Source organism: Bos mutus, chromosome 5 (assembly GCF_027580195.1).
Source record: "Bos mutus isolate GX-2022 chromosome 5, NWIPB_WYAK_1.1, whole genome shotgun sequence".
In the NCBI taxonomy this organism is placed as follows: Eukaryota; Metazoa; Chordata; class Mammalia; order Artiodactyla; family Bovidae; genus Bos; species Bos mutus.
The window spans coordinates 103,919,778-103,935,956 of record NC_091621.1 but is presented as its reverse complement, the minus strand read 5'-3'; the positions used below and the strand labels follow the sequence as shown (position 1 = coordinate 103,935,956).

The window sequence follows — 16,179 nt, the reverse complement described above, 5'->3', positions numbered from 1 at the left end:
GAGCAGCCTCCTCCCCGTGTCCCACGCCATCTGCAGCAGGTCTTTTCAGGGTGTGCCCTACCAGCCCCCTTTCCAGAGGGGGAGACTGCGATTCCAAGAGGACACCCCGCGGGGAGCTCCGTGGTGGGGGGCAGGGAGGAGGGGTCCCCAATGGCCCCCCCACCACACCCAGGCCTCAGTGTCCCATCTGTGCAGTGGGGCTGGGCAACCATCTAGGTACCTGCAGCTGGATCCTAGAGCCTTCTCCAAGTCGGGATCCTGTGTTCGGGTTCAGCTCAGCCCCTGACTCTTGCTGGCCCCTGGGAGCCTCAGTTTACCCATCCGTCCCCTGTGGGAAACGGCCCCCACTCGCGGGCGGGGTCTCCTGCGGGCTGGCTGCCCATGCCCGGGTCCCCGGGCTGCAGTCTTTCCAGGCCACTGCCCCGCTCAGCTCGCTGCCCGCAGTGTTCCCGGGGAAGAGAGCACGGCATCCGCCGGCTCCCTCGCGCCCCCGGCGGGTGGCGGCCCCCCGCCCTCCCCGCATAACTGGCATTCCTGGCTTGGCATCCAGGGACCCCACCCTGGAGAGAAACTGGGCAGCCTGAGAGAGAGCAGGCGGCGGGCAGGGGGTCCTGGGAAGGGGCTGCAGCCACCAGAGGCAGACACGCATAACCCGTGCTCTCCCAGGCCCTCCCTGGCCCAGGAGCTGGAGGATCCATCCAGCCCCCACGTCAGCCAAATCAGTGAAGTCCGAACCTCACCCGGTCACTCAGGACATTGACCTCCGAACTCAGAAACATGCCGACCTCTGCTGGGCATGTAGGCCCTTCACGACACTCCCGGGGTTCTGGCCACGTTGTGCCACAGTTGCCCCTCCCGGCCACCCTGTCTCCTCCAGCAGCCAGGCAAGATTCAAGGCCCAGCTTGATGCCCTCTCCTCCAAGAAGCCCACCTGGGTCTCTCCTCCATTCTCCCTTCCTCTGCCCAACGTGGGCGCGTCGACGCCAGGCTCCTGAGGAGGCCTTAGGGGCTGCGATTCAGCAGCTCCTGTCTGCCCAGGCCACGGCCACGCTTCCTGCACCCTCTGCTGTGCCCAGACCTTCCCCAGGCCTGAGCCCTGACCTTTCTCGTCACTCCCCGAGGTGCAGGTGGGGATGTTGATACCTAGAGGTGCCCGGGCACCTGAGGGCCCACACGAGCTGAGGCCCAAGCAGGCATGAGGCCCCCAGCCCGGGGCTCGGCCCCAATGCCCCAGACCTGTTGGATGCGGGGGCACCTGCAGGCCTGGGTGACCAGGATGCAGTCTGAAACCTCACGACAGACAGATGGACGGACAGGTGGGCGGGACAGGTGGGAGGAAGCTGGCAGGCCCCGTAGGCCTGTGGCCAGGCTGGGAGTCTGGGCGCTTAGTGGCTTGGCCAGCACCACGGCCTTCCTGACCACCCTGGACACAGTCTGAGCAGCAGGTCTGGGGGGCACGCTCCCGTCGGACAGTGGACAACGAGCCGTCCCCTATGGGCAGACGGCGAGGTCCAGTCCCCAACCCGGGCGCCTCAGGCCGGCGTCCCGGAGGGTCCCTCTTCCAGGAGCAGGTGTGGGCGGGGGCCTGCCCTGGCCACTCAGCATCTCCGAGTGACAGTGACTCAGCGAGCCCCACCCACCCAGGCTCTCCCTCGCTCCACGGTCCGCCCTCTGCTCCCCCCAAAGCTGGGCACCCCCTCTGGACCAGTCGCCCCTGCACAGCCCTCGCCACCCCCGTCTCTTTAAAGCAGCCCTCTTTCTGGACTGCTCCCTCCAAGGAGTCCTGGGCCACCGGGGCCTCCCCAGCCGAGGACCTCCCAGGAGCAGCGCCTTCACCACCTGCTCCAACCCTGGCGGCCTGGCTGTAGTGACCCGAACAACTGCCCTGAACAACTTCCGGGGCCAGCCCCCTCAGGACACCTCCCCGAGCTCAGGGCTGCCCAGGGCTTGACCCAGGTGGCCGGGGTCCTCAGCACCAGCCCTGTCTCCTGCAGCCCGCCCTGGGTTAAAGGAGGGGGCAGGACCTTGGCCCCAGCCGCCCAGCCACCTGGAAGGGATTTGGTCTGGGAGCCAAGAGTGGGCTTGCAGCCTTTTCCCCACTACTGGCTTGGCCCCAGGCCCTGCCTATCCCTTCAGCATCCTTCAGCTCCTGCCATCTTCTCCTGCCCCACCCCTCCCGCCAGAAGTCTCCAGAAGTCACCAGGCTGAGCAGCAAGCATGGGGTGGCCCCGGGGGGAGCCTTCCCTCCTATGCCCACTGCTGGGGCAGAAGCTAGACGTCCAGGGGGACCCCCCCAGCCACTGCGGTCATCAGCCCTCAGCCCCTGCCTGCTCTTGGAGCCACATGGAAGGAAATGGCTTCCTTTTCCCACAGGGGTTGGGGAGGGGGAGGGGGCAGGGAGGGCACGGTCCCTTACACAGCCCCTCCGGGAGCTGCGGCCAGGAACGAAGCCCTGCCTGACCACACAGCCCTGGGCTGGCATCTCCAGGCCGCTGTCCCCGGGGTCCCCTGGGCCCTGGGAGATGAACCCAGAGTCCCTGTGTGCTCTGAACCCCTGGGAACAGAGGGAGTGGCCGAGCCCAAGGCAGCTGACACCAGCTTCACCGCCAGCCCTGGGCTCCTGGCCCGGCCAACCCCTGGGCACACGACCTGGGCACCCCCCAGGCCACCGCCATCCCAGCCCAGTCCGTGGACCCGAGGCTCAGGAGGGTCACCATGGGAACCTGGGCAGGCAGGACCCCAAGCTCCACTCCCCGGGGGCGGCGGTACCATGAGAGGAGAGGACCCTGCCAGGGCGGGGCCAGGGACATGGTTTGTGGGGGCCGCCAAGCCAGCACTTTGCCTGCCGCAGAGCTGACCCGGGGCAGCCGGGGACAGGGGACGCAGGACAGGCCCGGGAGGATGGGCGCAGCGAGGGGACGGATCTGGCTGCTTCTGCAGGGGGGTGTCAGCAGCCCCAGAAACTCCCGGGTCTCCTGCCAGTCACCCTGGGAAGATGGGAGTCTGGGGAGCCTGGCTGTCATCCAGCCCCCGGCGACCCCCTGGGCCACCTGTGCCAACACACCTGGGGCCGGGAGGCCTCTGCCCCTGCTGGGCAGGGGGCCTTGACCAGGTCCGTGGGCTTTGCTGGGCCCCAGACACGCAAGCCGCCATTGGGCCATCCGACCTGTGTGTACTGGGAACCAGCTGAGAGCCGAGTGCTGCGCTAGGCGCTGGGGGACCAGCGGTCAATCCCACAACCACAGGCCTGGCCTCTCGGAGGCTGGGTGCTGACAGGGCTCCCCTCCCACACTTGGCCTCCCAGCAGCCCTGCCGATCCGCCTCCCCCGGGCACCCCTCCCTCTGAGGCTGGCCGGACCAGCCTCCTCCCCTCCCCGACCGGTCACTCTGCACCCAGGGTCTTCCCTTAGCTCAGAAGAAAGCAGTTCACGCCTGCCCTGCAGCTCCCCGGGCCTGGGGCCCCCTGCCCTGCCTCCACGCAGCCCTCGCCCCCCACTGCCCCACCCCACTCTAATCAGGGCCACCTCCTCGCCATCCACGCCCCCCAGGCCCCCACCCCCCTCTCCCAGCCATCTTGCTGCCACAGACACCATTCTCCTCTCTGGCACATTCTCTAGGACCCAGGTCAGAGGTCACCTTCTGGTCTACCATCACTGTTGATGGATTAGGGCTCCTGCTGTGGGTACCACAGGGCTTGGCTCAGTGATGGAGAAGGAAGTGAGCTTCCCAATTACAGCCGTGCATGTGACCAGTATAGTCAAAGCTATGGTTTTTCCAGTAGTCATGTATGGATGTGAGAGTTGGACCATAAAGAAGGCGGGGCGCTGAAGAATTGATCCTTTCGAACTGTGGTGAAGACTCTTGAGACTCCCTTGGACTGCAAGGAGATCCAACCAGTCCATCCTAAAGGAAATCAACCCTGAATATTCATTGGAAGGACTGATGCTGAAGCTGAGACTCCAGTACTTTGGCCATCTGATGCGAAGAGCTGACTCATTGGAAAAGACCCTGATGCTGGGAAATACTTCGGGCAGGAGGAGAAGGGGACAACAGAGGATGAGATGGTTGAATGGCATCATTGACTCAACAGACATGAGTTTGAGCAAGCTCCAGGTGATAGCAAAGGACAGGGAAACCCGGTGTGCTGCAGTCCATGGGGTCGCAAAGCATCGGACACGACTGAGTGACTGAACAACAGCAACGCAGCCAGTCTTGTTCCCCTGGCACAGGGGCTGAATGGGCGATATTGGTGTGCAGAGTGAGCTAGCAATGCTGGAAGTCCGCCAGCTGGTGGCGGGAGGGCTGGAGGGGGCGGGGTGGTCCCTGAGCATCTAGCCCCATCACCTGGAGGGAGAAACTGAAGTCCAGAAGGAGGCAGGGTTGCCCACAAGGCTGCCTCAAGTCCATGGCACAGGGCACCGTACACATGCTGACCCAACAGAGGTCACAAGCTGGCAAGCTAGGGCCACCTCCTCTCTGCTCAAGCTGGTCTCAGAGGAGAAAGGTTGGGGCCCCAAGGCAGGGAGAGACCCAGGGCAGGAAACAGGCCTTCTTGGTTCCCCGCACCCACTGGGAAAGCGTCCCCGCTGGCCCCAAATCTAAGGCAGCCCTCACTCGGACTCTCAGGACTCCTGGTCAGCGGACAGTGCTAGCCAGCTGGGTTAGCTGGTTTCTCCACTCATGTGAGGTTACAGGCAGGGAATTGGTGGGTAGGGGAGTTTGTGGCAGGCAGGAAGCCTACATGAGCAGGACGCCTTGAGAGGCAGCACAGAACCTAAGAGTCAGGCAAGGTGTGTGTGTATGCTCAGTCGTGTCTGGCTCTTTGTAATCCCATGGGCTGTAGCCCCCCAGGCTCCTTTGTTCATGGGGATTTTCCAGGCAAGAGTCCTGGAGTGGGTTGCCATTTCCTTCTCCAAGGAGTCTTCCCAACCCAGGGCTTGAACCGGGGTCTCTTGCATCCCCTGCACTGGCAGGCAGGTTCTGTACCAGCTGAGCCACCAGGGAAGCCCAAGAGTCAAGCAGATTCAGCTTCAGTCTGGGCTCAGCCCCACTGAGCATGACCTAGAGAGTTACTCTGAGCTCTAACCTTCAGGTTTCTCCAAGTGGGGGGCCTTTCCTAGCTCCCCTTTCTGGCAGGCCAGGAGGAAACAGATTCAGAGCAGACCCCAGATGTGAGAGTAAGCCTTTCCGAGGAGCCCTGGTCCCGCAGAAGCGGAATGCGAAGCCCTGGTCCCCAGTCAGGGGCCCACGGAGCAGGTGATGAAGGAATTCCCATTCAAAAGCATTTTTCATTTGTTTTGCAGCTTGGTTCACTGAGGGCCTACGTCCCGGCTCTGGACCCCTCAGCAGCCTTGGCAACACTGCCAGGTGCCATGGGAGGGCGAACCCAGCCCCCACCCAGACTCCTACCAGGGTGTGGCCCCTTCATGGCTCCAGTGGGCGTGGCACTGGGGCTTTCCAGCACAAGGAATACCTCTGGCCCAGGAGGCACGTGGGGAAGGGTCGGGAGCAGGGGTGGCCTTGGTAAGTGGCTCCAGAAAGGGATGAAAGCCCACAGGTGTCACTGGGCTGGGACCACCAGGACTGCTGACTTGGGCTTTTTCTGTTGATGCGGGGGAGCTGTTTGCTGGGCAGGGCCAAGTCCCCCGGGGCCTGCTCTGGGCAGCTGTCAGGCTTTAGGGTCTGCGGCTGCAGTGGCTACTGCAGAATTGCAGTGTCTTCCACTCACAGCCTCAGGCCGAGCTCTTCTGGGGTCCCGGGCGCCTCAGAGGCCACCTGCTCCAGCCCAAGGCTGGGCGAGGCTTCGGTGGGCAGGGTGCCAAGCCTGGTCGGTGCTCTGCTGCTGAGGCTGTGAGATGACCTGCCGGGGGCCTCAGCAGCCCATCCACAGAGCAGGTCGGCCATGCCACGTGGCTGCCTTGCACGGAGGACCAGGAGTGCTGGCTTCCTTCCGGGCGAGGCCTCTCCCCGTCATCCCTGAGCCTCCCTCCCGCATCTGCTTGGCCTCTCTCCGTCATCCCTGAGCCTCCCTCCCGCATCTTCTTGGCCTCTCCCCGTCATCCCTGAGCCTCCCTCCCGCATCTGCTTGGCCTCTCCCCGTCATCCCTGAGCCTTCCTCCCGCATCTGCTTGGCCTCTCCTCGTCATCCCTGAGCCTCCCTCCCGCATCTGCTTGGCCTCTCCCCGTCATCCCTGAGCCTCCCTCCCGCATCTGCTTGTATGCCTCCAGGGCCAGAGAGCTCACTGCCTCCCTGCCAACCGTGGGGCTGGCCCAGAAGCCGTGGATGCTCTGGGTGGGAGGCCAGACTGGGAGGGGGTGCCTGGGCGACTGCAGCGGCTCCTCCGTGAGGGAGATGGGGAAGATGGGGAGAGGGAAGAGCGCGCACCTGTGCCCACCCCCCTCTCCCGCCGGTCAGCCTGGGGGGAGGCCCCCACCCCGAGCCAGGGAAGGAGGACAAATGCTGGTTTTGTCCTTGGCCAGCGGGCGGCCCGCGCCACACAATGACCCTTTCATCAGGCTGAGGGAGCCCTGGGCCCGGGTTTCATCTGACAAGGGAGGGCGCCGGGCTCCCGTCCCCTTGCTGGGGGGGGGGTGTGGAGGGGAGCGGAGCCCTATCTGAGCCGGACCCAGGGCCTTGCAACTTGGAGGCCTCAAGAGTCAGCTTAAGCCCCACTATCAGCCCCGGGGAGGGGCGGGGGCCCACGAGGTGAGGGGCTGCCCTCAGGCCGCACGGAATAGTCTGTTCTGGGGACCCTGATCCTGAGCTGACAGGGTGCCCACCTCTCCGCAGTCAAGACCCTCATTCCCCACCCCCACCCCTGCTCCAGAGCACCCCAGCAGCGGCTCAGCCTGGGCCCAGAGCTGCCGGGCTCCTCTCCCTATTGGACTAGAGCTGGCAGGACTGTCATCCTGGGGCATGGGTGGCCTCAGCAAAGGGTCTCTCTACTGGACCCTGGCATTTGTGTCTTCCCACCTCAGGAGGTCGCCGTGAGGCTCCCTCGAGAGAAACCCGGGGTGAATGTGTTTGACAGTGAGTACTGTTCCTTCTGGGAGTCTCTCTCATGCTCCTGTTTAGTCCGGGCAACTCCTATCCATCCGTCAAAACTCTGTCTACATGTCACCTGCTCCGGGAAGCCCTCAGAGATACCCTAAAGAGTTCATTACTCTCTCCTGAACAATTACAGCCACAGGGCTCCCCTCTGTCACGGGTGGCCAGCCTCTCTGCTCCTAATAACTGCAAATGGCCCCATCTTCTGAGCACTAACTATATACCAGATACCCAGCTGAGCACATCCCTGCATTTGCTTGTTGAATTCTTACACTCCTCTGAGTTAATGTTCCCCTGCCCCTCACTGTACAGAGGACATAGCTGAGGTTACGGGATGCACCCAGGCAATAATAGAGCTGTGAGCCTGGTATCTGGGTCACCATCAGGCCCCTTGGTCTCATAAGGATCAACAGGGACAGCTAGTCAGAAAATGGGCCCTTCTCCTGCGGGCCTCAGTACACCGCTGAAGGGCCTAATGCGGCCATAGGAGGAAGCACGTGGGAGACCCACCTTCCCCTGCCAACCCTCCACCCCACACACAGGGGGTCAAAGGAGCCATGTCGAAATGCACGCTCCCCCTGTCGTGGCTGCAGAGCCTCACGCACACGTCATCAGTGTCTTGAAGTTCTCTGCGATCAAAGCGCCTCTATCTGTGTATCGTGAGCTGGGGTCCCTTGGGGGCTGAGATTTCATCGGGACCCCCGGCTCCCACTGCTTGTGTGCACACCCTTCTCCAGAGTCACAGGTACTTTTGAATTCCAGTGGCGTTTGGGCCTGACCTGAGCCTGAGAAGCGACCGACGGCAACAAGCAGACTGAGGCCCAGAGGCCACCCAGCGGCGTTCCTCCTGCACCTGGACAGACACGGTCTCCCTGGCTGAGAGCTGCTCCTCCTGAACCCGTGGCCCCCTTCTGCCCCTGCCTGGGCTGGTGATGCCCCGGGAGTGGGCCTGATTCAGCAACCCCCACCCCCCAGGGTCATGCCCACAGGGCCTCTGGGCCTGCGGTTGGCACCACCAGTAAAGCCACAGCGGCAGAGCCGGGAAGAGGCCAGTTTGGCAAGGCAGCGGTGAGCGCCCCTCACCCCCCGCAGCCAGGTGGTCGGTGAGTAATTGCCCCGTCACCATGACTCACCCGGCTCCCCAGAGCGGGCGGTCATCATGAGAAACTCCTACCGGAAGGTCTGGGGGGATCGCTGCAGCCAACCCCCGCATCTGGGAGCAGGAGGCCGAGGCCGCAGGGACCTGCCTGGGATGGCGGGCCAGCCTCGTCCTGGCACGAGGCCTCGGCCGGGCCCCCCTGCCAGCCAGCCGGGCGCTGTGGGCCCTCCCCTCGGCCTGGGGTCTCCCACCTGCCCTCCCAGAGGCCCTGGGGACCCCCATGGGCCCCGAGAGTGCCTGTCCTGATGACACGGGAGAGAGGCAGCTGCCTGGTTGGCCAGCCGGGCCGAGCTCAGAGTCCGGCAGGGGCTCAGGGCTCTTCCAGGCCAGCACACCCGTCCGACCAGATCAGTGGCAGCGGCCCAGGCATGCATCTGGGATTCGCTGTGCGCGGACCACAGCCCGGGACGGGGAGCTGGGAGAGCAGCCCAGATGAAAGGGGCAGGATCAATTGTCCGCCAGTGCTTGTGATCCCAGCCATGGATGCCTTCTGGAAAGTTCTCTGGAGCAGAAAGACGCCTCCGCCCAGGGCCCCTCCTGCCCCTGGCATCCGCAGATCCCGCAGAGCTAACCTTACAGCTGACCCTCAACACTGATGGAAGCACTTTGCACCGGGGCGCCTCACCTGCAGCCTCACCTGCATTCAGGCCAGGGCTCATAGACACCCTGCAGCGGCTTCTCACATACTCATCTTCGTTTGCATTACTGAGGCCCTGCTCCCACCCCGTGGAGCCTCACACTCCTAACCCTAATCCAAGTCAGCCCAGTGCCCACCAGCAGGTGGGGAAACCCCAGAGATGCAGGAGCCTCCCTGGCTCACTCTTGGGAACCCTGGAGTTAGTTTCTGCTTCAGCAACCCCCCCCCCCCCACCCCCGTGCTGAAGACCAGCACGCCACTGGGGCGGGGGTGCTGAAGGCAGGGTAGGGGGCAGAGTCTGTCTGACTGCCCTCCCCCCCACCACCCACCCCAGACCCCAGCACTAGCCCAGGAACGTTCCGGAAAGCTGTCAACGGAGGAGAATTTCCGCCAACAAAGCTGGCAGCGCACACTCTGAAGTGTGTGGACCGAGCCTCTGTGGGCACAGATGGTCGTCACTGCAGGCCTGGATCTGGGGTGCCAGAGCGGAAAACTCTGGGTCCGTGGAGGTACACTGGCCACCACCTGCCCCTGAGCCCCTCAGCTGCGGCCTGGGCACCCCACTCTCATCAGCTCCTGAGACCGAAGATCAACCCCCCTCCTCCCGGCTTCTTGCTCCAAACCACCCTGGGAGGACTCCTGGTTTCCCATCCCTGGACACCACCGCCCCATCAATGCCAGACCTCAGCCAGCTGGCCCCGAAAGTGATCTGTTAAGCAGAGTAGCTGCTGATTCTCCAGCAAGGCTTAAGACAGACTTGCTGGGGGTTCTGGGGAGCAGGAGCCGTCTCCACCTCCCACCTCTAAGAACCAGGGCCTGAGATTTCAAGACCTCCCCGAGTTCACCCCTAACCCCGGAGGGACGCCAAAAGCAGGACTCTCTAGCCTGGCACTTTGCTAGCCTGAGCCCCCGACGATCAGGAGGTCCCCACCCGGCTCTGCGCCCTGCCCAGGGCGGCCTGCCCCCCTCCCTGCTCCAGGCGATGCCTCCGCAGCCAGCCGGGGCTGCCCGCCGGGCCTGGAGCGCTCTCTGCGCCGGGACCTTGTAATTATGTCCCACAGCCCGGGAAACCGCGGGCCTCGCAGCATCTGGCTGCGGTTGCGAACTTTTGTTTCAAGATGCGCGACTATTTATAGAAGGAAAACTGGTAGGATAGTAATTTCCTAGGAGCTGGAGGAGAAATTGGCTGCGTCTCTATTAAAAGGGGGTGGGGGAGCGGCGATTTATTAGGACTGCGGCCGCGCGGGGGGCGGGGGTGGCACACGGAGCGGGAAGGCAGCGGCTGCCCCCTCCGGCCGCGTTAGGCGACCCCGGACGTGGCCCGCGTGTAAAGGAGAGGGAGGGGGAGGGGAGGCAGCACTGGCCCTGAGGTTTAATCAGTAGCATCCAGCTTCAGTTCCCCCAAACGGCGGTTCCATAAATCAAACGTCTTTTTAAAATCGGAGGCCAGGGCATATGCGTCCCATTAGAGAATCCAGCGAAGCCACCGCTGCGCCGACGCGCCCCTCCGCTCCCTGGGCCCGGTCGGGCCCTGCCCGGAGCTTCCCCGAGCTCGGCGGGCGCTGCCCGGCCCGACGCGCACGCGGGCCCACGCGCCTCTCGCTGCCTTGCCCGGGACAGCCGGGCGCACCTCGGCCGGCCGCGCGCGGGCACTGCGCGCCCCGCCTCGCCCCTGGTGAAGTTCCGGCCGCTCGGCGCGGCAGGAAGCCGCGTGAAACCTCGGAAAACTCGGGGGACAGCTTGGGTGCTGTCTGGTGGGACGCGCTGTGCACGTGTGCGCCAGTGTGCACGCGGTGCAGCGGGCGTGTGCGTTCGGCTCTCCCGAGGGTAGCACGGCCGTGCGGGCCGCGTGGGTTTATCTAGGAGGGGGACCTTGATGGTCCAGGACTTTGGCTGGGACGCGCCGGGCATCTTCACGCTGCCCGCGCGCCCTCCGGACCTCGCGCTCGGTGCGCGCAGTCGGTCTACCGGCGCCGTCAGGCCTCCAGCGAGCAGCCCTTTCTCTGACCTCAAAGCCAGAACCTCTCACTGCCTCAGCCGCCCCCCGCCCCAGTTCCTCAACCTTGGCGGCTGAGCCCGGCGAGGAGACCCAAAGTATCTCGGCTCCCGCGCGTGCCGGGAACCCGGCGCCCCGCCCCGGGACCTCACCGCGGCGTTCCCCGCGAGCCCAGCTCCGCCGCCGGAAGCCCAGGAGGGGGGCCCGCCCGCCCGCCCCGCGTGCGGCCCGCGGCACTCACAGGTAGCTGCCGCTGGACAGGATGAGAAAGAGCTGCGGGCAGTACACGGAGAGCAGCGCGCTGCGCGGCGACAGCAGGAGCATGGTGGGCCGGCGCTCCCGGGGGGGCCGCGCAGGCCCCGCGGGCAGAGCGCGGGGGCCGGCTGGGGCCGGGGTCTCCGCGACCCTCCCCAAGGCAGGGCGGCGGAACGGGGCGCTAGGGACCCGAGCGCGCGGGCCCCGGCGCAGCGGTCGCCCGTGCCCCGCCTCCAGGGCCTCGCATCTCGCCGGGGCTGGGGCTGCCGCGCGCGCTGAGGCTGGAGGGCCCGGTGGGGGCGCGGGCCGTGGGCGGTGGGTGCGCCTCGGCCGCCGTCCGGCCCTCCGTCCGTCGATCGGTCGGAACCAGCTCTGTCGCTCGCTCAGCCTCACGTCTTCAAGTCTCCTGAGGCGCCCAGCTGCCATTGGACGGGCCACCCCTACATCCGCCTCCTCCGCGGGCGGGTTTTTTTAAAGGGGAGGCTGACCGAAGCGTGCGGCGGGAGCCGCCTCCAGGGCTTGCCCAAACCACCCTGGCTCGGACAGCTTCCCACCGACTTCGGCGAGCCCCACCGCTCTGGTCCGCGCTGGAGGGTGCAGCTGGGGGGCAGGCACGGCGGGCTAACCGCGCGGGGGCGTGCGCTCCTCTGGGGTGTTGTGCGAGGCTCTGTGCTCCTGTGTGCATGCACGTGCCTGCATATGCCTGTGCGTGCCTGCGGCGGCGTGGGCGCGTCTGTGAGGGTGCAGGTGTGTGCGCCCAAATGCACTGTGTTCGCTGCGCCTCTGCCTGCGTGCGCCCCTGGGTCTGGGGAGACTGGCTGTGGGTCGCAGACGCTCACTGCCATGGCCAACCGGGCCCAGCGTGGTAGGGCTCACCTGTGCACCAGCGCACCGGTATCTCTGCAGGCTCCGGCCTCCGAGCCTCTTTGGAAAGCCTGACAATGGAAACACACCGCCAAACAAGTGCACAGAAGCCCCCAACCCTGGCTTCCTCTACCTCACTCTTTTGCCCTCCTCTTAGGGGTTGGTTGGGACAGGTGTGGGGTGGAGCCAACCCAGGAGAACACCCTTTTCTGAACTTCCAGTGTTTTTTTTTTTTTTTTAAGCCCCAAACAAAAAGCTGGTTTTGAGTCCCATCTCCTTTCGTCTGCCCACCCGGAGCTGCATATGAATGTCTCTCTATACGGTGTAGATCCTTTAAGCAGCAGTTAAGGCACAAAGAGGGACAAGGACAAGAAAAGAGGGGCCTGTGCGTGGGGCCGGCGGTCCCAGAGGGAGTAGGTTTCCTGGCTTCTAGAGCTGGCATGGAGACTTGTCCCTAACACCCAGGAGGAGGGGCCGCCGCCTCGACCTTCATCCCTCTGGGCCTTTCTGCCTCTCCTGAACCCCCTGAACCCCAAGAGCATGGGGAGGGCAGGGAGCAAGGTTGCTCCTGGGACTTCATGACCCCAGTTCCAGGGGCAGAGGGTGCCTGGACCCCAGGTGGCTCGGTCCAGCCCCGGCTTGGCTTCCTCCAGGGCAGCATCCTACAGGTTGCTCAGAGCCATTTGTTTTGAAATTGCCCGAAATCCAAGGCACGTCTACTCGTGGGGCCGCGATCAGCAAAAGGATTCCAGGGGCTGAGCTCTCCCCTCTTGCCAGCCCAGAGGCTCCCCAGGGCTGCACGTCTGCACTGGCATCGGGGCTGTGGGGCACGTGTGTGTGTGTGCACACACACAACACACATGTCGAGGTGGGGGTGAGGGAAGCTTCCCTGAACATTGAAAAACATGGGGGTACAGGCTGGGGGAGGCGGCTGTGATCACGGAGTAGTCCCTCCAATATACACGATCTCAGATATTTACTTGGAACTCTAAAACCCACACTTGTGAACCTAAAACCCACACTCCTGTGATTCGTGGTCCTGGAGGAGTCCCCGGGTGCCTGCGGTGGCTGTGATGTCATTAGCAACAAGAAAGGGTTGACTTGATTGGGACCTCCTTCACCGCCAGAGCGAAGGCCCCCACCCAGGCACTGACCTTCCCAGCGCCCAGGGCAGGAGGTGTGAGTGTTACCCCAAGTTTCAGATGAGGGAAGGTGAGTTGGCAGGTGAAAGAGCTTGCCCAAAGCCACCCAGTGAGGTGTGACGGGGGTGGAGCCCCAGACCTTTCCTTGGGCACTAGGCTTCAGGTCCTCGAGCCCCTTAGACCACATCTGGCCCAGCTGCCCCGTTCCCCATCTCGTGCATCCCCCTCCCTTCCTAACGCAGGCACCATCGATGCCATGGGGGCCAGGGCTGAGTCCCCTCCCCCTGGTAGACCACCCCAGGGTGACTCTCTGGCTTCCTGGATGTGCTTCCACAGGGGCGTATGGGGACCGGTCTTCTTGCCCCTCCCAGGACTGGGCGAGCGTATGTTTTAAGGGGCACGCCAAGGGGAGGAGTCCCCCCTCCAGGGCTCCTTGGTGCCCGCGGAGGATAGAGCTGGGGCCCCCGCCTGGCTGTCTCACGTACTCCCAGGGAGGTTGGCACAGGTGCGAGGGCGCACAGACTGTTCTCACTCCCTGGGTTCTCTGCACGGACACCAGCTGCCATCCTGTCCAGGGCAGCCAGAGCTTCAGTCCCATTGCCAGAGGGGAGAGGGGGGCTCAGGAAGAACTGGGGGTGAGGGGACCCTGGCCCCAGCTCTGGGAGCTCAGGCTGGGCACCCCCTTCAGCTCCTTCCACTGTCCAGGGCTGGGTAGGTGGCGGTGGGTTCACAGAGCCCTTCCCGCAGCTGGGGGAGGGGTGCTTTCAGATGGCCCCCTGCTGAGGAGTGGGTATTAGGGGCATGGTCAGGGTGCCTGTCCCGGCTGCCTCTCACCCTTGTGGACAGTGGCTTGGCCTCCCTTGCCCCATCGTTTCCCAGTCTTTACAACGAGAAGAGCGAAGGTACCCACCTGCAGGGCCGCCAGAAGGCCACAAGGCCTGGGTGCTGAGGACCAGGCAGCAGAAGGCAGGACCCGCAAGGGGATTGCCTATTACTTTACAGGGCCCAGCAAGAGTAATCCCAGGGGCTGCTTACCCCGAGGGTCGGGGAAACAGCGCCTCCTCCCCGCCCCCACCCGAGTACAGTCAGTGCCCTGCGCGCTCACCACCCATAAACAAACACCCAGGGACACAGCCGGCACACAGACCCACGATAAACAGAGCCACCAGCAGCCGCAGGCACGCCCGCCCAGGCCTGCAGACTGAGGCTGGGGCGGGAGCCTCCAGGCTGCCTCTGTGGCCACTGGCCTCGGTCCCTACCGGCCCCAGGGCCTCGGTTTCTCCATCTGTAAAATGGCAGAGGAGGCGACGGACCAGGGGCGATGGATGAAATGGCTCTCGGGCCTGCTTCTACCTCTCCGCCTGGGAGGCCGCGGCGCGGCCGGCCCTGCCTCGGGGCTGTTCACTGGCTTTGCCCGCCGCCGGACCGGCCTGCCTTCCCACCGTTGGCGGCGCACAGTAGGCTCGCAGCGCGCGTCCGGGCGATGGAGGTACACTGCGCCCCCGTCGCGGTCATCCTGCGCGCCCCCTACCCCGCCCCCGACTTCGAGCGAGGCCGAGACAGATTCCGTCTAAAGGAGATCGCAGCTCAACAGGTAAGGACTCGGCTGGCTTCAGGAATGTGGAAATACGACTCGGAGCAGCTACTGCAGCGAGCACGGCCCGCCGGGCGCCCGCCCGCCCGCCCGCCGGGCCGCGCGAGGGGGAGCGCGGCGAGAGGGGGCCCGGCCGAGGGTCCGGGGCGGGCGGGGCCCGGACGGAGCCCGAGGCGGCCCGGCCGCCCGCACGGCCCGTTCCGAGCCAGCCCGACGAGTTGTCAAGGTAATTTCAACACGTCCGGGTGATGGATAGAGACGAAGTGCCGTGGCGGGTGCCCAGGCCTGCGCGCTCGCTCCTAGGGGGTGCGCCCCCCTCCCGCCCGGGGCCCTCGGCAGCCCGAAGCCCCCCGCCCCCGCCCCGGCGCGCCCTCTGGGCGGCGAGCGCTCGGCCCGGGCTCCGCGCCCAGCGCAGCCCGGAGGAGGGAAGGCGCGTCCCACCCCCGGGGCCTGGAGCCCAAACAGGTGAAAGTACGCGCCGGGCACGCTCGCCGCTACCCGCGAGCCTGGCCGCCCGCGCGTCCTGCTCTCCCTGCCCCGGCCCTGGGCCGGGCGCCCCTCGCGAGTACCCGCCGCTCAAGGGCTCAGCGGTGTCTCCGCCGGGCCGGGCCGCGGGTTCAACACACAGGCCAGCCCGGGATCCCCGAGAGCTGCCCGTGCCCCGCTCCGGTCCCCGCGGGGAGCCCCTGGAGGCGGCTCCTACCGGCTGCTCCCATCCTGGGCGCCCGCCCCTGCCCACAGGGCTACTCACCCGAGCTTCACGTAGAGAACGCCAAAGCAGAGAAACACGTAGAAAATCCACTTGCGAAAGTTTCTGTGCATGATCCAGGGAGGGGGGCTGCGCCATAGACCGCGGCGGCCGGAGGGGACGCGCGGGCCGGGCGAGGGACGGGCAGGAGCGGGGGGCTTCGGTGGACAGCGCTCAGCCGGCGCTGCGGCTCCGGCGGCCGGCGACGCGCGGGCACTGGGCGCGCGCTGCCACCATGGTGAGCCCGGGCCGCCGCCGCCGCCGCGTGCGCCTGTGGGAGTGACCTGGGACGGGGGCTGCAACCTCGGAGCGGGGCTGAGTGACCGCGGGGCCCCGGGAGCACCAGCGGGGGCCGGGGCCCGAGCGCGGCCGGGCGGGCGAGCGGGCGGGCGCTGCCTCCGCTGGGCGCAGCCGCCTGGGGCCGTGCGCGCCTCGCCGAGCGCCGCGGCGGCCAATGTGTCCGCACTTGTCGGCCTCCCCAGGTGACTCGCGGCCCCGGCAAGCGAGCTGCGAGCGAGCGAGCGCGCCCCAGGTAGGAGGACCCGCCTCCCGCCCGCCCTCCTCGCTCGCCGCGCGCTCTCTCTCCCTCGCTCCCGGCCTCTCCCCTCCCTTTTCTCCTCCCTTCCCCGTGACACACGAACGCATCTCTCCCCCGGAACCCCCTCCCCAGGCCGGCTCCCTTCGGATCGCTGAGCCCAGACTAAGAGGGAAGAAGGGGGTTGGGTGCGCGGGGAGG

At 65.8% G+C, this 16,179-nt stretch overlaps 1 protein-coding gene across 1 annotated transcript in view; it reads right to left on the bottom strand.

Moving 5' to 3' along the window:
- WNT7B (Wnt family member 7B) overlaps positions 1 to 15,909 on the bottom strand; it is a 54,474-nt gene extending 38,565 nt beyond the window's left edge. The window contains exon 1 of the mRNA XM_070370071.1: positions 15,447 to 15,909. Coding sequence (XP_070226172.1) covers positions 15,447 to 15,517 — 71 coding nt within the window. The 5' untranslated portion in view covers positions 15,518 to 15,909. The remainder of the gene's footprint in view (positions 1 to 15,446) is intronic.
- Between the last annotated feature and the right edge of the window lie 270 nt (positions 15,910 to 16,179).